The sequence below is a fragment of the Triturus cristatus genome, unplaced genomic scaffold, assembly GCF_964204655.1.
Source record: "Triturus cristatus unplaced genomic scaffold, aTriCri1.1 SCAFFOLD_200, whole genome shotgun sequence".
Classification (NCBI taxonomy): Eukaryota; Metazoa; Chordata; class Amphibia; order Caudata; family Salamandridae; genus Triturus; species Triturus cristatus.
The window spans coordinates 576,506-601,656 of NW_028187909.1; the positions used below are offsets into that span (position 1 = coordinate 576,506).

Genomic DNA, 25,151 nt, shown 5'->3' on the forward strand with positions numbered 1-25,151 from the left:
AATCTGACAATGATCAGGAATTGGATCCTACGGGCAGTAGACCCTCCCTGCAAGTCTTCCAACCTGTCACGTTGAAGGACACACAGACAGCAATTGCAGCCTGCAAATCGGGCTCGCCATTAGATGCTTGTCCTCCTTCGATTCTACATCAAATTTTAAATATCGTCAATCCAGTGATTAATCACATTGTAAATTCTATGTCAGGACTGGAGGCGAGGATTATGCCTTCTTTCTCCACTTTATTCTCACAGCAGCGTAGAAACAGACTACATTTCCCATGGAACATCGGGAAAAGGTAGTAAAGAAAACAACAGAAAAGAACAGGGACCTATATAAGGGAATGGCAGAATTCATCTGATGCGCCAAAAATCCAGGTCTTTAATGCCTTCCTAAACTGTTTCTGTTTCTAGGAATCTCAATTTGTCTGGCATGAGGTTCCATGCTTTGGTTCCTAGCACAGTTACTGATTTCCCTCCCTCGGTTTTATATCTGAAGCAGGGGGTTTTAAGGAGGTTCGCCGAGGAGGATCTGAGGGTCCTAGTTGTGGTGTATGGTGTGAATCTTGCTGAAAGATATGTTGGACCCAGTTTATGTACTGCTCTGAAGGTGATCAAGAGAATTTTAAATAAAATTCTCTTGTGTAAAAGGAGCCAGTGGAGGGATTTCAAGCCGCCGATGCGGAAGCCCTGCGAGGGAGTTTCAGGACCAGATGGGCTGCCGCGTGCTGGACCACCTGTTATCTCTTCAGTGTTGATTTATTGATCCCCGCCAGCAGGCTATTACTGTAGTCTAAGCGTGAAAGAATCAGCGCCACGGCGACTGTCTTCCTGGCAGGTAGGGGGATAAAATCCAATCATTTTTTAAATGTTTTAATTAGTCCAGAACAGGTCCATGCCACCTTCAGTGCATGAGGTTTAAAAGAGAGAGAAGCTTCAAATAGTACTTCCACATTTTTTGCTACTTCGACAGTCGAGGGGGGGGAGTGGGGGGGGGGGGGGGCTATAGCATCTTCCGGCCACCAGGCCCTGGGTTGAAAGGGATTGTCTTTCCCGACCAAAAGGATTTCAGTTTTGTCTGTGTTACACCTGGGATGGTTATCTTTCATCCACTGGATGACCTCCGAGGGGCAGAGTTTAAAATGTTGTTTCTGCAGTGGTAGAGTCTTTGTCTAGGGATAAGATCAGCTGAGTATGGTCAGCATAAGATGTTACTTCAATCCCAAATGACGTGATAAGGGAGATAAGAGACATATATATAATGAATAGAAGCGGGCTAAGAGAAGAGCCCTATGGGACTCCTACCGTAATAGGTCGTTCGGGGGAGAGAAACGTGCCAAGAGATACCACTTGCCTACGGTTAGTCAGGAAGGACTTGATCCAAGTCAAGACTATGTTCGAGATGCCACTGGATTTTAATCTCGCAAGAAGTACGTCATGCGAAATGGTATCAAAAGCAGCAGACACATCAAGCAGGATTAATACTGCTTTCCTGCCTTTGTCTGTATTGAATTTCAAAGTATCTGATAATTTCTAGTAGAGCAGATTCTGTAGAGTGGTTAGGACGAAAGCCTGACTGGCGTGAGTGGTTGGCCCTGTAAGTTTCCACCCCCCAGTGTTTTTACCATGGAGTACTATGACTAATTTCCAGAGGAGGAAGACTCTCTTGCAGACAGGCCTTGGGGTGATGCCTTTTATGAGGCGGTGGACTCCTATCTACCAAGCGGTGGATCAAGCTATTACCCCGTTGGAGGATAGGCTCTCTCGCTAAATTAATCGTGCGTTTGCACGCCTGGAACGGCGGATCGCTGCTGGCCCTGCCACCTCTGGTCCTCCAGCTCCCGCTCCCTTCGGTTCCCCACCGGCCAAACGTCCCTGGAAGCCTGGGGTAGATTCGGACGCTTTCGAGCGTCTGCGACAGGCGTTTGTAAATAACCAAAAGGCGCCACCGGCAGGGACCCCCCCCCTCCTTCCACCCCGGCCCTCCAGTCTACTGACACGGGCCCGGCTGGTGACCCGGATTCTCCCAGCCCTTCAAGGCCATGGCTCCCTTCACGCCCTCCGGCTCCCTCACAAATCACTTCCGATATGCTGGACCCCAATGGCATCGTCCACCCCCGCTCCTCGGAGTGGGTCCCAGCAGAGAAGGTCACTGCATATGTGGCTGAATACATTCGTTGCCCGTTGGAAAAAGAGGCCCGCAATTGCCTCCGGGCGGAGTGCCCATGCCCATCTTTGGAAGGAAAAGTAGCCTTGACCCCAGAGATTGACCCTGGCATGTCCACCTTCCTTCTAAAGTTTATTCATGACCCGAAGAAAGGGATTGATAGATCCTGGAGGGCTTGCCAGGACAAGCTCCTGGATGCCCTCGGCCCAGCTACAAAAATACTAGATATGGCTGAGGAGGCCAAAGAATCTGGCTCAATTATCCCTCCGGAGGCCCTTTCAAACTGGGTGCAGAGGGTGGTGATTTTTTGGGGCAATGCGAACTGTGCCCTCTCCACCGAGTGCCGCCGGTCTCTCCTCATAAAGATAGACCCAAAGTTAAGAGAACTGGCGGATTCCGAGGCCGGCGCCATCGCGCAAGGTGGTTTGTTCGGCGAGCCTTTTGTAAAAGAGCTCGGAAAAAATGTTAATACGTTCACATCGCTGGACAGAGCTCAGGCCACAATAAAGAAGGTTTTTCCCTGAGTTTTTCGCGGGCCCGGCTGAGGCAGGGGCCGCTCGACTGGTCGTCAGCACCCCCAGGGCAACCAAAGAGGCTCCGATCAGTACCAGGACCAGTCCCGTTTCGGGAATTGTTATCCCACCAGAGGACGACGTGGGAAAGGAAAAGGATTCCAGGGAGGATCCTCCGCCTCCAATTCCGGTGAGTGTTCACCCTTCTTCCCTGTTAAACATAAGGGGGAGACTTGCAAGTTGTTACCAGGCTTGGTTGTCTCTAACGCACGATGCATGGGTCCTTCAAATGGTACAGGGGTTTCACATAGAGTTCATGGGACACCCAGTTCAAAGAACCAGACCCCGGCACATCCAGTTCTCCGTGCAAGACACAGCCTTAGTGGACGAGGAAGTAGCTTCCCTCCTCCGCAAAGGCGCCATCTCCCTTACCTCTCTGCATCCCAGGGGCTATTAAAGCAATCTTTTCTTGGTGGACAAAACAGACGGAGGACAAAGACCTGTTATAAATCTGAGCGAGTTCAACGAATGGCTAGACTATCGCCATTTCAAAATGGAAGGAATACATCTCCTTCGGGACATTCTTCGTTCTCAGGACTGGATGGTCCGTTTGGACCTGAAGGACGCCTACTTGGTGATTCCGATTTTTCCACCTCACAGGCGGTTTCTTCAATTTGCTTGGCGCCACCTCATCTACGAATTCACAGCTCTCCCCTTCGGCATTTTCTTGACCCCCTGGTGTTTCACCAAGGTCCTCAAACCGGGGGTGGAGTATTTGAGAGCTCAAGGGATCAGAATTATCGTGTATCTAGATGACCTGCTTTTGATGGCTTCTTGTCCTCATCAGCTGACTTCTCAGCTTCAGGTGACTTCTCAGCTTCAGGTGACCGTCTCCCTCCTCCAGGATCTGGGTTTCGTGATCGACGAGAGCAAATCTCTGTTACATCCTCCCCAGTCTCTTACCTTCTTGGGGTTCGTAATCAACTCCAGAACCTCTACTCTCAGTCTCCCCTCCAGGAAGATAGCCAAAATTTGACACGAGCTACGTCGAGTCCTGTCCAAACAACAGGTTTCCCTTCGTCAGCTGGCCCGGGTAGTGGGGTTTCTATCGGCTTCAATTAAGGCCATTTTTCCGGGCCCGCTACATTACAGGGCCCTTCAACACCTCAAAGCGTTCTTCCTTCGGAAACGGTTCACATACTCCCACAAGGTCTCCTTGTCGCCGGAAGCGAAAGCCGAAAGCCAATGGTGGTTGGACCACATGGAGGCCTGGAATTTGCCGGGCGATTTTTGGCTCATCCCCCGATCTGGTAATCGAATCAGACGCCAGCAGACAGGGCTGGGGTGCCAGGTGCGGTGATTGGTCTACAGGCGGCGCTTGTGGTCACCCGCAGAACAAAAGTTACATATTAACTGTCTGGATCTTCTGGCGGCCTCCTTTGCAGTGCGTTGCTGGACGAGAGACTCAGTACAGTCCTGCGTTCTTCTGAAAATGGACAATTTCTCCGCAGTCCGCTATGTCAATAACCTGGCAGGTACCAGATCGAAGGCTCTCTCAGACCTAGCGGCGAGTTTTGGCAGTATTGCCCGGACAGTCAGATTTCCGTCACCGCGGAGTACCTGCCGGGCCGAGACAAGCTGGAGGCGGACTTCCAGTCTCGCCACTTCCGGGACTCCAGCCTATGGAAAATGGACCAGTCCGTTTTTGCGACGCTGGACGATCACTGGGGTCCCTTTTCAGTGGACCGGTTCGACCCCAGGCTGGAAAATCAGATCCCACGATTCTTCAGCTGGAGGCCGGATCCTTTGGCGGTGGCCATGGATGCCTTCCTTCAAGACTGGAGTCTGGAGCAAGGGTACGCATTCCCACCCTTCGCGATGATCACACAAACCTCAGCTCAAGTCCGCAGGCAGACGGCGGATCTGGTACTGATTACCCCCCTCTGGAGGTCACAAGTCTGGTTTCCGGTTCTCCTAGAACTTTCTTGGGAGCTTCGTCGTACCAAATGCCATACCAGGGTTATCTCTTATCCGAAGTTCCCTGATTCCCCGAAACTATGTGTGGTTAGATGTCTCAAAGCCTACGGAAGAGTTCCGCCCACCAGGAGAGCGTCAGCTCCTTATTGCGCCCCGGAAGCCCTTTAAGGCGGTTTCTCCCCCAACTATCGCTAGACGGGTTTGTTGGGTGATGCAAGAGGAGGGCATTAGCCTTCGTCACTTTGGAGCGCATTCCATGCGGGGAGCTATGGCCTCTAAGGCGTTTTGCCTGGGTGCCTGGTTGGAGGATATCCTCAAAGCAGCTGATTGGTCTTCAGACTCTACCTTTAAGAGGTTTTACTTTAAACCAGTGCTTAATATGGCTCAACTGGTTGTGGGCAAGCTTTGAACAAGCATAATCCTCGCCTCCAGTACTAACATAGAATAAAACATTTCCTAGCTAACGTAACAGAAAGTTTCAATTCTATTAAGGACTCGGAGGCGAGGATTATCCCGCCCAACACTCCAGGAGGAGACCCCTCGTATTGCAGTAAGTACTTGTCTTCCAGATAAGTGTGATGGTTTCTACTGTATTTAAGTGACTGACACATGTTTCTTTGAAGGTTTCAGTAGTAGTTTCTTTAGGTAATGTGTTCCCTGTTATTTCAGGTTCTGATTCCCAGAAACAAGATGCCTGAAGTGCACAGGATGGCTGTCTTCGCGCTCAGAAAGAGGAAAAGGGGACACTGACAGAGGACTATGTTGGGCTCTCTAGCCCGATTGGACATTGGTGCTCCTTCCTGATTGGTTGTTGCCATGTTGTTTTCTTTACTACCTTTTCGCTTAGTTCCATGGGAAATGTAGTCTGTTTCTACGCTGCTGTGAGAATAAAGTGGAGAAAGAAGGCATAATCCTCGCCTCCGAGTCCTTAATAGAATTGAAACTTTCCGTTAAGTTAGCTAGGAAATTTTTCATTCCTCATTACTCACTGGCACGGTCTCTGATGAATGGAAACTTGCCATAGTGAAACCTCTAAAGAAAAAGCAGAATGTAGACATATCCAATCTTTCAAATCTTCCCCCAATATCACTGTTACCAATTCTGGGAAAAAGTATGGAAAGAATGGTCATTAAAGCGCTTTCAATATTTCTTGAAACCTCTATGTTACTCCACTCACGCCAGTCAGGCTTTCGCCCTAAACACTCTACAGAATCTGCTCTACTAGAAATTATCAGATACTTTGAAATTCAATGCAGACAAAGGCAGGATGGCAGTATTAATCCTGCTTGATTTGTCTGCTGCTATTGATACCATTTCGCATGACATACTTCTTGCGAGATTAAAATCCAGTGGCATCTCGAACATAGTCTTGACTTGGATCAAGTCCTTCCTGACTAACCGTAGGCAAGCGGTATCTCTTGGCACGTTTCTCTCCCCCGAACGACCTATTACGGCAGGAGTCCCATAGGGCTCTTCTCTTAGCCCACTTCTATTCATTATATATAGGTCTCCTCTTATCTCCCTGATCACGTCATTTGGGATTGAAGTAACATTTTATGCTGACCATACTCAGCTGATCTTATCCCTAGACAAAGACTCTACCACTGCAGAAGCACATTTTTAAACTCTGCCCCTCGGAGGTCATCCAGTGGATGAAAGATAACCATCTCAGGTGTAACACAGACAAAACTGAGATCCTTTTGATTGGAAAAAAAAAACCCGTCTCAACCTAGGGCCTGGTGGCCGGAAGATGCTATAACCCTCCCCCTTCGACTGTCGAAGTAGCAAACCCTTTAAGGCGGTTTCTATTTTAAAAGTACTATTTGAAGCTTCCCTCTCTCTTAAACCTCATGCACTGAAGGTGGCAGGGACCTGTTCTGGACTAATTAAAACATTTAAAAAATGATTCAATTTTAACCCCCTATCTGCCAGGAAGACGGTCGCCGTGGCGCTGATTCTTTCACGCTTAGACTACAGTAATAGCCTGCTGGCGGGGGATCAATAAATCAACACTGAAGAGATAACAGGTGGTACAGCACGCGGCAGCCCGTCTGGTCCTGAAACTCCCTCGCACGGCTTCCGCATCGGCGGCTTTGAAATCCCTCCACTGGCTCCCTTTACACAAGAGAATTTTATTTAAAATTCTCTTGATCACCTTCAGAGCAGTACATAAACTGGGTCCAACATACCTTTCAGCAAGATTCACACCATACACCACAACTAGGACCCTCAGATCCTCCTCGGCGAACCTCCTTAAAACCCCCTGCTTCAGATATAAAACTGAGGGAGGGAAATCAGTAACTGTGCTAGGAACCAAAGCATGGAACCTCATGCCAGACAAATTGAGATTCCTAGAAACAAACAGTTTAGGAAGGCATTGGAAGACCTGGATTTTTGGCGCATCAGATGAATTCTGCCATTCCCTTATATATGTCCCTGTTCCTCTCTGCTCTACATGCCCGCAACTGTCCAGCGCCAGGATGCTCCTTTCAGAGTGACAGTCTGCGCTTTATAAGCTTCTTATTCAATTCAACTCCAATGGACACGATTCAAAATCTGAGCTATTATAAGAAATCAAATAATCAAAATTAGTCAGATATGTACAGTACATGCGCTGTTTTGTAAGAGGTGGAGGTCAAATCAGGTGAGATAGTGGAGTAATACCAGGACTTTTCGGAGGCTATACAAAATAAGAAGCCCTAGGAATAAAATACATACTAGGGAAGGATCTGTCAAAGTCAGCACAATGGATAAAAGGGCAAAAAATTTCATTATACCACTGTAAATAATTTGTATTTATTTATTCTGTATCTTCTGGCAACAATTGGTGAAAACAACCTTGAAAGTTGGAAGTAACCTGTTTCAATCCATCACAAAGTGTGTCCGATACAGTGCCAGGCTTCCATTCCTACTAACCATCCCACCCAACCTGGATAAGCAGTCTATAAAAAGACCAAGAAAGGACTTTACCGAATATATGGGAACATAAGTGTCAGACGCTCTCAAACCCCCCCCCCCCCCCCAAAAAATTTAAAGCAAATTATTAAAATCCTCCAAAAAAGGCATCTCGTCAGGGGATCATGGAAATTCATCATCGTCATCTTCAGCCATTTCTTTTGCAAATTCTAAATCTTGCTGTTCACGCTCTCTGCGTTCCTGAAAATGAAGATATATGTATCTTTAAAGTTAGAAAGGTGAAGACATACCTGCCAAAAGCCCCCAGCCAACTGTCCCCCTGAATGGCCTTAAACAGAGGGATTGCAGTAGCCAATTAAGGGAATACTCCTTCTGAGCTTCAGAATGAGAACTACTGCAATGTCAGAATGCATTCAAGGCGCTATAGCTGCCATTGACTGCAGATCTGAATACACAATATAGCAGGTGATGGAAAGCCACAAAAATGCCTGCCTGGATTGCACACCCAGTCTCATGCTGTGTAAAGCTACTTCTTTTGGATAGTTGCACTGCAGCCCTTGCTTCCTTCTTTAACCCCTTCCATGCCCATGACGGAACGGTTCCGTCATGAGCATCGGTTGCGCTGTGCTCATGACGGAACCGTTCCGTCATGGCCCCGCCCGCGCTCGAACCCTTCAGCACCGCGGGGGAATTCCCGCCGCGCTGAAGGGGTTAAACATGGTGCTCTATATGCTTGGTAAACTTATAGATAGGTTGCAGCAAGCGAGCATACAATAACAGGCAGCTTTTGCTCTTGGAAAAACCCTGTTTGCAGCATATAATACCGCAACAAACTGGACAGTACTGAACTCTGTCATCCACAGATTGCTTAATAACTTGGGATGGCTGCAGCACACTTCTGCAATCTTGAAGTAGCCAGGTGTGACTGTAGGAAGCTAGCTTTTTAAGTAGTGTACCAAAATGAGGTACATTAAATAGAAACTCCAGACGACCCTTATTGGCTAACAGGTAATCCCAAATGCTCTCTTTTGTGGTACTGTGGGCGAGCAGTTTAGGCTTATCAGGGAGAGTTTTGTTAAGCATTTGTTGTACACACAGAGTCAATAAATGAGACACACACTCAAGAAGAAATAAGACACCGATTAAGAAAAATAATATTTTTATATAATTTTAGATACCAAGATCTTTACAATTGGATAAGTTCTTTAGACGATCAAATTTCACAGTAGAAACAGTAGAAAATGACAGCTGTCATATTTGAGGCATGAGCCTCGAATGCGGTAATGTTATCCTATGGAAGAAACATACACTGCATAGGGTCAATTCTAAACGACTTGCAGAACTGTTCTTCTGGGCTTACGGTAAGTAGGGGCCATGGTCCAAGAAACCACTAACAGTTCAATCCGGTTTGCCCTGGGGTATATGGCTGCAGTGGTGCTGATTTCGATGGTAGCCTCAAATGCTACGCGTTAAAGTCAATGGAAACTGTACCAGTAAAAAAAAGTCAGCACGCGGGGACTGGGAGACCAGTATGGCATAATCTAACAGGGGGGCTCAGTTCTTGAGGCAGAGGGGCACCGCTGGTTTCTGTGTACTCAGGATGTGAGGCTCGGGTGCATAGGTGTTTTGTCCAGCGGGGTCACGCCGTCAGAGTCTCTCACTATGTCTCAGGGACCTGGTGAAGGGGAGCAAAACAGGGCAGCAGGACCACTCTCGGTGGATCCTAATGGATCCTGACATCCCTATTCGGTAGGTCGGTGGTGTCCGGACTGGCCAAGCAACAAGCCTTGGTTGCTGCAACTGCTCCTGTATGCAGGGTATTGGTGCAGGGTGGCTCCTGGGGTTCCTAGCATCTCCAAACTCGGTGAGGAGATGGATCTGACCTCTTGGAGCATGAAGATCTTTTGCTGGGGTGCTGCTCCCTCAGTGGGCACGGGGGTCGACAGAATGCTGGACCAGCCAGCTGTAGTCTGTGCCTGCTGGCACAGGGAAGTGGATCCTTTACTCCAAGGGAGATCTTTCCTGGTTGTTGAGGTGCTGGACGGTCCTCCAAGGATTTGGGGAGGGTGTCCAGCCCTTTGTGAAGTCGGTCTTGGCAATTAGAGAAGTACAGACAGCATTGCATGGTTTGGAGCCAATCTTTGGTGCAGGTCCTCTGTTTTCACTCTGTAAGTCCTTCCTCGGTTCCCAGTAGTTAAAAGTCTTGATTTGATATGATTTTCTGATGTCAGGGGACCATCTAAATACTCAATTTAGGGGCTTTAAGGAAAGTGCAGGGTAGTAGTCAATGGGATACTTACCCCCTGGGGTCAATACACTCCCCCTTATATGACCACTTCCTATGGGGAGTGTGAATAACCGTGTTCGAAAGTTCCTAATTCCACCAAAAACAACATAGTGGAACCATTATTTCAGTGTTCACTTCAGGCAGCCCACCTTAGGGGGTGTACCTAGCCTGAGAGTGAACACGCCTCCCGATTAGCTAATTTTCCCGCCTGTCCTGGTGCTAAATGGGTCTCAGGGCAGAGGGTGGCATCGCTTAAAGTCTGGGGGAAGCCCGGGTTGTATATCAAAGGCGGCAGAGGCTTTGAAGCCTCTGGCCTTGGTATGCAGATTCACTAGCCATCCGGCTAGAGGAGGTGATAACACCTCCTGCCAGAGCAGGCATTGTTCCTGGCCTCCTGAGAGCGTGAGCTCTCACCTGAAGGGGTTAGAAATGCATCTGTGGTGGAAGGCTGGAAAGCTACAATCATCCAGCACACTAGAATTACCCTCTGAAACTTTACTAGTCTAAGGTGCCCTCTAGGTGCATGCCATAATAGATCTAGTACTGGCACCAGTACAGATTTATTAAAACAAGGTGTTTGATACCAAACACCAGTGTTTTCAGTGAAGCCATCAAGAAGCTGGGTAACTCGTAATGACCAGTGTCCAGTACATATACTTAAAATGGCTTCCCTATTCACTTGTACCATCTAGTACTCATGCAGATAAGTCCTCACATGCAATATAATGCACCCTGCCTTAGGGCTACAAGGACTGCAGCAGGGGTGACTTAGATATATTACATGCAGTGACTTTGGCATGGCACATAGTGAGTGTGCCATGTCATGTTTTCATCCATGGTTTGCACTATGAGACACAGTGTGCAATGGCAGCCTGCAAGCCATTTGTGTGTGGGTCCCTTAGGGTGGCATAACACATGCTGCAGCCATGGAGGGACCCTCTTTAGTACCAATGCCCCAGGTACACCATTTACTAGGACTTATAGGGGTGCTTACGTCCATGCCAATTGGGTTACAATCAGGGTTCACTTGTTTTAGGGGAAAGAGCAGTGGCACTGAGGTCTGATTACCAGGCCTCAGTGCACTGTCAGTGTTGAAAATCAGCATCTAGTAGTCAAAGAAGAGGCAAAAGGTGGGAGAGCAACTGCAACGAAATACCTATACAACCCCCCCCCCCCCCCCAAAAAAAAGTCAATAGTCTAGGAGACTCTTTCCCAACTAGGAAAGCTTTGACCCATCTGAACAGCAATATGCCCCATTTTGAACTATACTGTCACTGCAGGGTTGTCATTCTCTTTCCCCCCATCTTGTTTGGGTAGTAAGTGCCTACCTCTGCTATCCATAACTTTGCTAAAGCAATCCCCTAGCTTACCCACTGAGGTTACCAAACACTTGAGTAACCCCACAATGACCAGTAGGGTCTGGGGGCCTTCTTTTGCCCATAGGGTCTGCCTCCCATGCCAAGAACAGTGCTGCCATGAAAGACAGCACCCAGCAGAGGCTACTGACAGCTGTCAGAATCCAGACCTACACCCTAAGCTCTCCACTGACAGGTAGTTGAGCTGCTTTCGGGGCAAGGAGTAGTTTCTTTTCTGTAACTCCAGTTCTGTAGTAGGGGTATCTCTGTTATAGTCATAATCTAGTGAATAGTCCCGCCCATGTGCGCGGACCCCGGAGCAATAAAAAATAATCTCTAAAAGGTGACAAATCATGCAGACCTGCATACACCTTTAAGAGAGAATTTAATTTAAAGACAGATAATGCAGCCTATACCCACAGGCTACACTGTCCAGTACTTCAACTAGAATTCCACCAAAATCCACAAACAGCACTGCCTGTCCAGTTTTTCTCCACATAGGAAAAAACCCTGCCTCTACCAGCAAAAGCCTCTGGAATGATAGAGAGGAAGGAGTGGACAGACAAGCCCCATAGGCTGCCATTATGTGGCTTGGAACAGGATACTGTGCCTTTAAGAAAACTTTCCAGTTTTCCAGAACTTTCCCCAGTATCCCAGAATGCCCAGCAGGTCCCATTTACTTTCAGTTCTTTTTGAAGGCGTAGCACGCCAGACCTGTAGCATTCTCCATATGAATAAGTATCTCTCCACCGGGGAGGAGGGCGGGCGCTTATGACTATAACAGAGATACCCCTACTACAGAACTGGAGTTACAGAAAAGAAACTACTCCTTCTGTAGTAGGGGATCTCTGTGTATAGTCATAATCTAGTGAATAGAATGGCAAGCCCATCCCCACACAACAAAAGCGGTGGAGAACACATAAGACACAACCACTACTGTGCGAACAAATTTCGCAACGAAGCCTGCCCAACCTGAGCATCTGCCCTGGCATCCGAGTCCAGACAGTAATGCGCAGCAAAGGTATGGACCGACTTCCAAGTGGCCGCCTTACAGATTTCCGCAATCGGAACATTACGCAGCAAAGCCGTCGTGGCAGCTTTGCCCCTGGTGGAATGAGCCTTAGGTTTACCCCCTAAGGTCTTATTAGCCTTTTGATAACACAACTGTATGCAGGACACAATCCACCGAGAGATGGACTGCTTAGAGGTCGCAAGACCAGTCCTGACTGAGCCATAATTAACAAACAATTGGTCAGACCTACGAATATCCTTGGTCTTATCCAGATAAAATTTCAACACCCTTCGGACATCCAGGGAATGGAGAGCCCTTTCCGCTGGTGAAGAGGGATTCTGAAAGAACGTAGGTAAAGTTATGGTCTGATTGACATGAAAGTCAGAGATAACCTTAGGAAGGAACTTAGGGTGAGTACGCATCACAACCTTAGCAGCATGAAACACAGTATAAGGTTCTTGACAACATAATGCCTGAAGTTCACTCACCCTGCGGGCCGATGTAATGGCCACCAGGAACGCCGCCTTCCAGGATAGGTGCTGCAAGGAAGCCTTGTGAATTGGTTCAAAAGGCTCTCTCATCAGTCTGGACAGCACCACATTCAAGTCCCAAGAAGGCGAGGGAAGTCTGACAGGAGGGAACACCTTCTTCAAGCCTTCCAAAAAATCCTTGACCACAGGAATCTGAAAGAAGGACGTCTGTGAAGGGCACTTCCTGTAAGCAGTCAAAGCAGCCAGATGAACCTTAATGGAATGGAAATTAAGGCCAGACTGCGCCAGATGCAAAAGGTATGGAAGGATGACATCTTCCTTACATGTTGTCGGATCAAAGTTCTTGGACTTACACCAGATACAGAACCTCTTCCATTTGTAAGCATAGGATGTCCTAGTGGAAGGTCGCTTAGACTCCTTCAGAATGTCCATACAATCGTCTGGTAGATTCAGATGACCGTATTGCACTATTTCAGGAGCCATGCCGCCAAACTCAAAGACGAGAGGTTGGGGTGCACCATCCGCCCCCCGAACTTCGTGAGAAGGTCCGGCCTGCACGGCAACCGCATGTGAGGAAGGAGAGACCGGTGAAGAAGGTCCGTGAACCACCACTGCCTGGGCCACTCCGGGGCGATCAGGATCATCCGCGCCCTGGACTGGGACAGCTTGATGAGCACCGCCGGAATCAGGGGAATGGGTGGAAAAGCGTACAGAAAGCTGTTCGACCAATCGATCCATAGCGCATTCCCCAGCGTCCCCCGCTGGTAGTACCTGGATGCGAAGTCTCGGCATTTGCTGTTTTCGGCGGTGGCGAACAGATCTACGTCTGGAGTCCCCCACCTTGCGAAGACTTCTCCTAGTACTTCGTCGTTTATGACCCATTCGTGGTTTTCCTGAATCAGCCTGCTCAAGGCGTCCGCCTGAGCATTCTGCACCCCTGGCAGATGCGTGGCCGTGATCATCAATCCTCGGGCCAGCAGCCAGCGCCAGATCGCCTGCGCCTCCTGCGACAGAGTGCGCGATCTCGACCCCCCCTGCTTGTTGAGGTAATACATCGTGGTTGTATTGTCCGTCTGTATCAGCAGCGAGTTGGTCTGGAAGGACGGAAGGAAAGCCTTCAGTGCCAGGAAGACAGCTCTGAGTTCCAGGAAATTGATGTGGTACGTCGATTCCACAGGAGACCACTTCCCCTGAATCTGCAGGTCCCCGGAATGCGCACCCCAGCCCTGGAGAGAAGCATCCGTCACCACATTCATCGTGGGAATGTCCTTGTGGAAGGGAACCCCCTTGAGGAGGTTTTCCGCCGAACACCACCACTTCAGAGACTGACGAGCATGTAGAGACAGTCGGATCTTGTCGTCCCAAGAGCCTGTCTTCTGATCCCACTGATCCTCCAAGCACTCCTGCAGTGGTCGCATCTGTAGACGTGCGTGCGGAGTGAGGAAGATACAGGAGGCCATCGATCCCAGTAGAGACGACACCTTCCTCACAGTCGTCGATGGAGCAGTCCTGAGGTCCTGAGCCTTCCGAAGGAGTGATAACCGTCTCTCCTCCGAAGGAGACACGCTTGCTGACCGCGTATCTATGGAGGCCCCCAGGTACTGTATGCACTGTACCGGAGATGGGACTGATTTGGACATGTTGACGTGTAACCCCAGCTTGTTCAAGAGCTCGCACGTCCAATGGAAGTGTTCTTGCGCTTCCTCGAAGGATGACGCCTTGATCAGCCAATCGTCCAGATACGGGTAGACAAACACCTTGTTCCTCCGCAGGTGTGCCGCCACCACCGCCATGCACTTCGAAAAAGTCCTGGGAGCAGACTTTAGCCCGAATGGCAGTACTGTGTATTGATAGTGATTGGCGCCGACTTGGAATCGCAGGAACTTCCTGTGCTTCTGTGCTATGGGCACATGGAAGTACGCATCCTGTAGATCTATGGCACAGAGCCAGTCTCCCCGTTGCAGCTGAGGGTAAATCTGGTGCAACGATAGCATGCGAAACTTTTCTCTGCGAATCCACTTGTTTGCTTGTCGCAAATCCAGAATGGGCCTGAACTCGTTCTTGTCCTTCTTGCGAACGAGGAAGAACCGAGAGTACAGACCTCTTCCCCTTTGAGACAAAGGTACTTCTTCTACCGCCTTTTTTCTCAACAAGATGTCTGCCTCCGCCTGGAGCTCCCTCAGCTGGAAGCGAGAGCTGACCGGCGGAATCGCTGGAGGCGGGCTGATGAACCGAAGACTGTATCCATTGCAAACAATATTCAGCACCCACTTGTCCTGAGTAATTTTTCTCCACTCTGCCGGAAAAAATCGAATGCTTCCCCCCACTGGAGTGGGTAACGGTTGAGGGGGAAGTAACAGCTCAGGGCCGAGACCCGGCCGGGCCCTTGTTTGTGGTAGTAGCCTGCTGGCCACCTCTACCCCTCTGGCGCTTCTGGAAGGGCTTGCGGAACTGCTGCTGTTGTGGCTGCTGCTGTCCCGAGCCCTGCCCACGCCCTCGGCCCGACGACCCGAACCTCCTCTGGAACGGTCGTTTCTTTTTCTCGGCCTTCTCTAACCCGACGGGGTTTCCGCTTCAGCCTTCATGCGGGCCATTTCATCGTCCGCATGCTTCCCGAACAGGGTTTCCCCCGAGAAGGGCAGGTTGGCCACTCTCTGCTGCGCCTCCGGCTTGAGGGACGTCAGGCGCAACCAGGAATGGCGCCGCTGGTGGACGCCATGACAGTAGGCGTGGGCGGCCAATAGCGATATATGCGCTGCTGCGCTGATCGTTTGGTTAGAAACCAGCATGCCTTCGCGCACCGTCTCCAAGAAGTCCTCCTTCTTGTCTCGTGGCAGGAGGTCCGCATATTGCTGCAGGGATTCCCACAGGGCCCAGTCGTAACGGCCCAACAACGCCCCTGCACTCGCCGCCTTCATCGTGGTGGCGGCGGTACCACACACCTTCCTGCCCGCAGAGTCCAGCCAGCGGCTTTCCTTGTCCGGTGGCACCGTGGAGGCCGGGGCGGTCGCATGTTGTTTTCTCGCCGCCGTCACGATAACCGAATCCGGTTTCGGGTCCCCTCTCAAGAATGATGGATCCGACTCCGGGGCCCTATATTTCTTCATGAGCCTGGACGGAGCGGCCTTCGCTGTTGCGGGAGTGAGGAACAGTTCCAAAGCTGGTTCCACCAGTCCAGGCACGAGAGGCAGGAGGGGGCGAGACAAGTGTCTTTTATGAAGCGTCTCAAATATCACGGACGTCGTGGGTGTTGGAACCGTCACCGTGATATTCAGCTTCGCAGCCCCTCGCAACAGCACCTCCTGGAACGAGACCAAGTCGTCCACCGGCGACACCCTAGTCCCCGGGGAGTCCGACAGCGTCGGGGAAAGGTCCCTGTCCGAGGAGCGCGACCTGGACCTATACCTTCTGCAGCGTCGTCTAGAGTCTGACGAGGATCGCCCTCGGCTCCGCGATCGTCGCCTCCTGTGAGAACGGGAGCGCGACCTCTTCGGCTTAGGCCTGTCCGCCGGTCTCGCTGGTCCAGGCGACCGTGGGCGTCGTGGCTTCGGGGTCCCTTGCGGCGGAGTCGGGTACCGTGGAAGGGAAACCGACCTCGGGGGGACCGGCGGCGGCACCGCAGGAGTGCTTGGCAGCAACAGAGGCCGGGGTGGCGGAGACAGAGTCCGCGGCCGCGGAGGCGGCGGTGGAGGAAGTGGAGACGGTGGTGGAGGAGGTGGCGGTGGTGGTGGTGGTGGAGGAGGCGGTGGCAGAGGTGGGAGAGGAGGAGGCGACGGAGACCTCCGAGGCGGGGTATACACCACTGAGTACACCGATCCCGGCGACTCTCTCTTCCTCGACGTCGACGTGTGCCTCGACGTCGACCTGTGCCTCGACGGCGATCTTCTCGGCGTCGATCTCTTCCTCGGCGTCGACTTATGTCTCGACGGCGACCTCCGCCTCGACGGCGACCTTCGCCTCGACGGCGACCTTCGCCTCGACGGCGACCTCCGCCTCGACGGCGACCTCCGCCTCGACGGCGACCTCCGCCTCGACGGCGACCTCCGCCTCGACGGCGACCTTCGCCTCGACGGCGATCTTCGCTTTCTCGACGTCGATCTCCTTCTCTTCATCGACGGCGATCTGCGATCCCTCGACGCCGAACGCCGACGCCGGGTCTTCTCTCGACGTCGACCGCTGGACGCAGTCGAAGACGGCGTCGTCGCCGACGACGCCGATGTAGTCGACGGCGGCCTATTCAGGTCCCTCGACGGCGATCGTCGACGCCGTTTCTCCCCAGAGCCCTGGGGAGACGGCGAGCAGACGGTGGTCATCCTCCTCGACGTCGCCGTCGACGCCCTCGACGTCGACGGGGAGCGGGAGCGCTTACTGGTCTTCCTGCCCCTGGGGAGCCCCCCAGAGGCCTCAGCATGGGCTAAATCAGCCCCTCCAGACCCACCTGGTGCCTTCAGTCTTCGCTCCTCCAGAGCTTGAAGCCTGCTCTTCATCCTGTCCCTCAGGGTTCTTGCTGAAAACGAGTGGCAGATGGTACAGCTTTCAGGCACGTGGGACTGGGGAAGGCAAGCTATGCACACCTCGTGTGGGTCAGTTTTAGCCTTCTTTCGACCACATTCCGGGCACTTGTCGAACAAGCCAGGCATGTTGACAGTACCAGCTACTAAACACAAGAAAAAGTGACAAAAATTGCCAAATCTCAATGAAAAACCTTGAAAAAGGTAGAGCTCAATGCTCCAGGGTCCTGCTAGCAGGAGCCGGAAAAAAGAACTGAAAGTAAATGGGACCTGCTGGGCATTCTGGGATACTGGCGAAAGTTCTGGAAAACTGGAAAGTTTTCTTAAAGGCACAGTATCCTGTTCCAAGCCACATAATGGCAGCCTATGGGGCTTGTCTGTCCACTCCTTCCTCTCTATCATTCCAGAGGCTTTTGCTGGTAGAGGCAGGGTTTTTTCCTATGTGGAGAAAAACTGGACAGGCAGTGCTGTTTGTGGATTTTGGTGGAATTCTAGTTGAAGTACTGGACAGTGTAGCCTGTGGGTATAGGCTGCATTATCTGTCTTTAAATTAAATTCTCTCTTAAAGGTGTATGCAGGTCTGCATGATTTGTCACCTTTTAGAGATTATTTTTTATTGCTCCGGGGTCCGCGCACATGGGCGGGACTATTCACTAGATTATGACTATACACAGAGATCCCCTACTACAGAACTGTGGGTTCTTGGAACCTCTCTTGGTATTTTGAGTTGGCAGCTAGCACATCCTGTGGCAGACACCTTTTTCCCACTCTCTCTTCTATCAGTGCAAGGGGGGGGGGGGGAGGGGGACACGACGACCCTGTAGTTGGACAGTGACTGCTAAGGAATTCCTTGTGGTCAGGTGAAGCCTCACCAGTGCCAACTTTGGGTTCTAGGGCTCTTGGCTCATTGGAACTCTGGTCAACAGTGACTACCCTTTCCTCTTTCTTTTTCCCTTTCCTCTGGGACCTCAGTTTTCTAACTACAGGGACTGGCTCCTCAGGATCTCTGGAATGGGGTGCCCTGGGCAAACACTCCATCAGGGACCAGACCAACCTCTGGGAGATTATTGCCTGGATACAGTCTAAGGGAAGGGCAGGACTATCACCTTATGCCAGATGAAAGCTCCCTCCCTTTCTATGGGCATTGTGGCTACAGGTTTGGTTGTGACCTTACATGTGACAACCCTACCTTCATTGTCTCTCCTGGCACATACATGTCTGGGGACACCAACCAGTCACTCACTATAGTGTAACCCGCATCTAGTAGTCAAAAATGGCCATAAAAAAACGGGAGGTTGCAACAAATTTACAGTTTCCTACAGCAACCATCACCCGACTTTACCTGGAGCAAAGTTTTCTTTTCAGGAGAAACTTGGAGCTAACTGTTTTTTTGTCTTTTTATTTTCTTTGCAGGAAACAGTCTATTGTTTTCGCTATCAAAACCGACAGAGCTTTTTTACACCAACTTCAACTTTGCAACAATAGATACCAACCTGTATTAGATCATTCTGCCTTCTATACGTTCCCTAGAGTTATGCTTGTCTGTACACGTTTTTGAATCACAGTTGAGGGGCGGAACCTGTGCTTTTATAGACTATTCTTCATGAGTTTCAATTATTAAGAGAGTTTCTCCTACTATGTAGTCTCTTTGGTACTTTCTGCTGGGTGCAACATAGCTATTAAATAGATTCAGTTTGTGTCACACTTCTCTTGTGCTACCAAGTGTCTCTATTTTGTGCCTCATAAGACTTCACACAATGTTCCGAGCATAACTAACACACAGACAGACAGACAGACAGACACACAATTCTGTTTTGAACAACTAGTGTTAAAATGTATAAACTGTAAATGGGATGATACTGAATGTTTTCCAAAAGCAAGTTATGATGCACTGAGGTAAGTTTTTCTAGTCTGAAAAAGAAGCTAGTTATGTGAGCTGTCTGCAAAATGCACTCTTATTGCAATCCTACTTGTAAGAATTCCTCACAGAAGACACCCTTTGGTTAACACTGATGGAAGATAAGATAATTATAGCCAACATAATGGCATGGCTAACTCTGCTACATCTTGCTGGGACAATAGCTACCATGGCCTGCACAGCCGAAAGGTAGACGTACATACTCTGGCATTTAGATGCAGGGCACTTTGAAGTAGACAACAGGGATAAACAGGTAAATAACACTTCAGTCAGAAACCACACGTCATGATGAGTGGCGTGAGATTTTGGGATCCAAAACATTAAAATCCTCCTAATGCCAAATCTGCTGTAAAAGTTGGGTTTGATGCCACCGGAACAGTGGATAGTTTGTATCTGCACTTCAATTAGGGACAACCCGAACTTGGGCTTAGCTTGAGATATCTGTGACAAATGTGTGTCTGTTAATGTACTCAATGTTAAATAGTTTACATACAATACTTGTCAAGAATCTATGCATGTTGTGCACTAAGAAAAGCACAGAGGATATTAAAACATGTGTTAACAATATTTTGTAAAGACTGAATCATTTTGAGGCTACAGTACACCAGCTTGTGCAGTTAGAAGGTACAGCAGGAAGATACAAATAATAGAGAGCGAGCAACAGCAAAGTACTCCTATTTTCAAATGATTACCCACGAAAAACGGAATAAAAAATATGTTAGCTATAAGGACTGTAAGGAATCTTAGTTTCAGTTCGCTTTGTTTTCTATTGTGATCAAGCGATTTATGACAAAGAGTGCTATATAAAAACTAAGTTAACCTGAAACTAATGTGAATGGTGCATCCTTTCATAATGTTAAATATTTAACAAAATAAAGCCTACTTAATTAACATAATATACAGTTCTATACAATCATACTGATTATATGCTGATAAGAACTCTGGTTCAATGCATAGAACTACATATAATCCAATGGTCTCAAGTTTGCGTAGATCAGAAGGTGTAGATCGGCCTGCTATCTTCTGAGGTTTAGAAATAGAGTATGATAAAATAGATATTTACTCGGCTACAAAATAAAAAATCTACTTTTATAATACATTACACGTATACCTAATGAATTTAAACTGCACCAACACCCTAATACAGTACACCTCAGCAGATCTTTAGGCCATTTGTAGACCTGAGAAGAGCTGGGAACGTGATTAGCGGTAATTGCTACACTAACATATCCAGCACATTTTAAGAAAAACAGTCTCATATGGATGAGCTAACATTGTGACATTAACTTAATGTATTCAGTGCTTCTGTACTTGGTTAATGAAGTTGTGTCAGAAAAAGAGAGAAACAATACACAAAAGATAGGTTAAGCCTATCTCTGTTGATGAGCTGTGTGTGCTACATACATTTTTCGCTAGAGACCTTTCCTAATTCCTTTGTACTGGGAGAACAGATCATTACTAGCGTTCATCAGAAAACATGAGCCATGAAGAAACATTCTCTTAAGAAAATGAAAATCAACCCTTTTGCCATAAGGCGTACATTCCCATTCATAAAAAATACCAAAAAACCTGGAAATTGTGTTTTAGATGGCATATTTATCTGGCTTTAAAAGTTTTTTTGTTTTTTTAAGTGTTCCAAAACAGATAAATACTACTATGTATTCATAATCCTGCATTTTTAAAACACTTAAAATTCCCTCTAATCAAGGTTTATGACCCCCACATAAAAAGCCTAGCTGTGCAATAACCCCATTAGATTATTTTTCAATGACAGCTTTTGAGAATCCTGCCAAAGGCACAAGCGAAACATGGATAGGGTAGGCTTATCTTTAGTGGGCAGCACACATCTGAGTGATCTTTGATTCAAGATTATTGTACTTCAGCAAACGAATATGGATTTTGTACAAAATCAAGTTGAATGTGTTATGTAATGCAACTGGAACTGTTGCTGTTTTTTTTATCTAAAAAGTTAATGTGTACCACAAACCAATGAAAATATTGTGGCAAACAGTTCTTGTCCAGATGGTTCCTTTGAGTGTACATGATTAAACAATTTGACCAAAAGTTCACAAAATTCAGTTAAAAATTATTTTTCGTAGTGTACACAGTCTTTCAAGCAATTTCCCCGCTTGATTTACTTACTTATCTTCAGTACTGCCATACTGGAATAATACCACTCTTTCTCTACCCCAGAAGCTTGCCAGTGGCTAATGACTACAGTCTTGGATTCCACTTCAACCTCAAGAAAGGGGAGATAGCAGCTCTAAACAGAGATATTTCTGGGATCCTACGTTAATGCTGCATCCAGAAGGAAGTATTGAAAGATATGTCTGGCCTTTGCTCTATTGAACACGCACTCATGTTATTTCAGGTTCAGAGTTGTAGACTGAACTGGTTAGTAAAATGATAGTCTTAATTCAGAGTGTATTATTTTTTTTTTAGGCTTTTCCTAACTTAACTGTTTTTTGGTATTGACATATCATGAAATAAAGCATCTTCTATAAAGCACACGTTCACCCTGAAAATGTTATTTGTGCTATATAAAAGAGGTTTTATTGCTGCTCAATTTAATTATTTTATTGCCCTGTGGAGGACGAAAGTCTGAACGGATATACTCAGATTCAAACTTGTGACCATGGGATCGAAAAGATCTCTATTGCAGGGGATGCATTAATCCACTGAGCACAAATATGCAGCATATTTTGGAACTACAATTTGATATTTGTATATCGACCTTTCACTGGATGACAGTTGTCTCTGCTCTAAAACACTGTACTGGTTGATTCCTGTATTCCTCTTCTGCTCTGGTGAGATTGGCTCAGGCATACACTGAAGCCTTTAGTCCACTTCTTTCCATCAAAAGCTCACTTTAAGGAACCATAGAAGCGCCCCAACATGTGTTCAGACTGTTGTGAATACTATGTTAAAGTGAATTAGGATATGATGGAAGCTAAGCTTGATTGTCATAAGGCTTTCTTTTGTTTCTCTCTGTCACTCTGGCTTTAGTGAACTATGAGAGCTCAGCCAAACTGCATTATCCCCATAGCTCATATTCCATCTCTACTTTGCCTAGGGCTTCTCACATCTGGGTCTAGCCACTACCCGGATACCAAGACACCTCATTATTGAGACCTAATAGGATCAACATTTTATTTGCTAAGATATATTAAATAAAAGGCATATGCATGTTTAAAGCATACGCAACCAGAGTGAAAGAGGATGGAAGTACTCTCATGCCTGACTGGTTGCCATTATCACACACCCACCCACAATCAACCTGCATCCTTTTCCCCAGAGAAGCAATGCTCAGCAGCACCAACTTACCTCAGCAGATTCTAGGTCTTTGTTGTAGGATTTTGGAGGGAATCTCATTGCCTGTAGGAGAGAAAAATATCGGGGTGTAATACTGAGCTATCTGTACAACATGCAAAAGAATGGATTAGTTTAAGTTTATCTTCATGGACCCTAAGATATGCTGCAATAGAAGCACACTAAGGATGTGGAAGGGGCCAGGCACATGGTGCAGTGGTCCCTAACAGAGAAGGGACTTGCTGTGTGAATGCAGAAACAGGGACAAAGGAGTAATCAGTGTGGAAGTAGTGTGAATGTCAGTGAACATGAACATGGTGGTGGCGTGAGCAGGATACAGACGAGTATATAAAGAGTTTTATTTTGTGGTTCATATGCTTAAAAACTTTTCTTTTTTATTACCTTAACGCTCAAGTCTTAGATCTACGCCTATGTCAGTATTAACTCTCCATTATATTTCTGGCTTTACTGCTCTGAATGGAATCTATGGGAGACCGTCACAGGTGAGAGTTTGGGGTCATGCGAATGAAAATCCAGGGCCTCTACAACCACAGTTACTCACTATAGTGTCAAACCACCATTTGTGAACCTGGTTAACTAAGACAAGGGCCCCTTAAAAACTATTCATGTGGGAGGTTTTCATCATGAGATTAGGTTATCACATGCTAAATACAAAGAGTAAGCTGTTCCTAGGGAAGTGGAGGGAAGGAGATGAAAGGCCACGTCAGTGATGGTACTAATCAGAAGGTTCCCGGGGACATTTGGCACCCATCAGGCTTATGTATTATTTTTTTTAATTACCCCCGTACAGGGGTCTGATGCCGGTGTACGAGCCCATCAAGCACAGCACGACCCTGACCGCCTACGGCTCCAGCGGGCATTTGGCACTTATCCGGCTCGCGTATTGTAGTACAATATTGACGGGCCTCCGATACGGAGTCCCATCCGTACAAACCCCTCGCTTTGACACTAAGTAAACATTGAGAACATTTGTCTGTAGCCGGGTTAAGCCTTTTTCGTGCAGCGTTACTTGAGCGGTGGCAGCCCACAGCTCCTGTAGATTCATTGGCGAATTCTCCGCTTACGTCTCACAGTATCGCAGATACCCCTGGTATGGCTATCGCCTGTACATACCTCATATTTGGATATGAGTATTACCAGCAAGTATTCATCCGTGGACGCTCCAGAGCCGGAAACGTACAGCGTTGCCTCGGCCCTGGCCAGCCACAGCTGTTGCATGTTGGGCTATCCCTTATACATGTTGAGTTTCCATCCACCTTCTGAGGCCATTCCTACATAGATACTCCTATGAGGTCGAGCATTTTTCCAGAGAGGACGATGATGTCCCTACCGATACCGCTTCCTGTACAATTGTCCTGATACCAGCCATAACTCCTATTCTGTGAAGAGGTTTACTCTGACCGCCAGGGTGTTCCCGATGCAGCTTATGGGACACCTCATATATACGCTGAATCCAGCCCTCACATCAATTCGGTTCATATGGCCTCCGTACATAGGGCTCCTTTACTTCCACCTACCACGGGCCTTCTGGATAATGTATTGTCTTAACAATGGTAACATCTAACGCTCATATTCACAGATTGGTCCTTCTGCGAACATCCCGGCTTGTCTCTATTTGGGCACCACGATCACTATTCTCTGGTGAGTTGATAGGTGCGAGAGACTGCATGGGCTATGCGTCAGAATGTATAGTCATGGGCTCCACATCCCCTTGGACAAGACTAGCCCACTACAATAGTGTCACAACGTGGCTTGGCCACACCCTCACGTGGAGATTTGTCATATGGAGTGTGTAACCACAAGATGATGTGCTTTTCTCTAAATGATGATAATGCTGTTGTTAAGTAATCTCCACCAGGTATCACCACGCCGTTTCAGCAGCACCACTAAGCGGCAACGCCAGAGATACCCACCATAGAGATGCATGTTTGGACGTTGCAATCACGTAGCCAATGTGTATTCTCCTTAGAGTTTTTAACCACCTTCACCATGATTTTAATATTTTTCTGCAGGTACCTACTTACTTTCCGAATTCCTTTTCTGTCTGGGCAACGTACGTGCCCACCCCCTTTTACTCCTCATGACTTAATGATTTCTTTTTAGTATGATCCAGGCCATGTCACATTGTATATTAACCTTTTGTTTGACCAACCCTTCTATTTCCAGGTACACCAAATTCCGGAAGGTATAATTGTACCTCATTGATCAACAGTTTTTTCACACATTAGGACTACTACGGAATCCTGAAATAGGGGACGTGACTCTTAGCTCCCTCTTATCCTAACACCACTTGCCGCCCCCTATGAGTAGATGAGAATTATAGGTCCTGAAGAATTGGGGAGATCCCAACTGACTTATTATGACCCACCTGCACAACCCACTAGAACTGACACAGGTTTAATTCTCCCATTTCAGTTCACAACTTTCTAGTCTGCTTTTACTCATGGGCCAAGTACTCCTCAAATAAACTGTTTTTTGAGAATCCAGGAGCCTTTTTTAAATCACATTCACATATCCCCATCTCTACTCACTGTACATAGGCACCCTCACATAACATCATTGAGCTTCACAACGGCAAAACCTAAAAGACCTCTGGCAAAGAGCCCCCCTGTGGGGCCCGTTGGGCATTGCAGCACCAGCCCAACGAGGAGCTGCCCTATAATGAAGCATGACACCCCT

At 48.1% G+C, this 25,151-nt stretch overlaps 1 protein-coding gene across 1 annotated transcript in view; it reads right to left on the bottom strand.

Annotated features, from left to right (window-relative positions):
* Positions 1-7,418: 7,418 nt before the first annotated feature.
* PSMD3 (proteasome 26S subunit, non-ATPase 3) overlaps positions 7,419-25,151 on the bottom strand; it is a 153,319-nt gene continuing 135,586 nt past the window's right edge. The window contains exons 11-12 of the mRNA XM_085640448.1: positions 22,467-22,517; positions 7,419-7,808 (exon numbers count right to left, since the gene is read on the bottom strand). Of these exons, the coding sequence (XP_085496574.1) occupies positions 7,731-7,808; positions 22,467-22,517 (129 nt within the window). The 3' untranslated portion in view covers positions 7,419-7,730. The remainder of the gene's footprint in view (positions 7,809-22,466; positions 22,518-25,151) is intronic.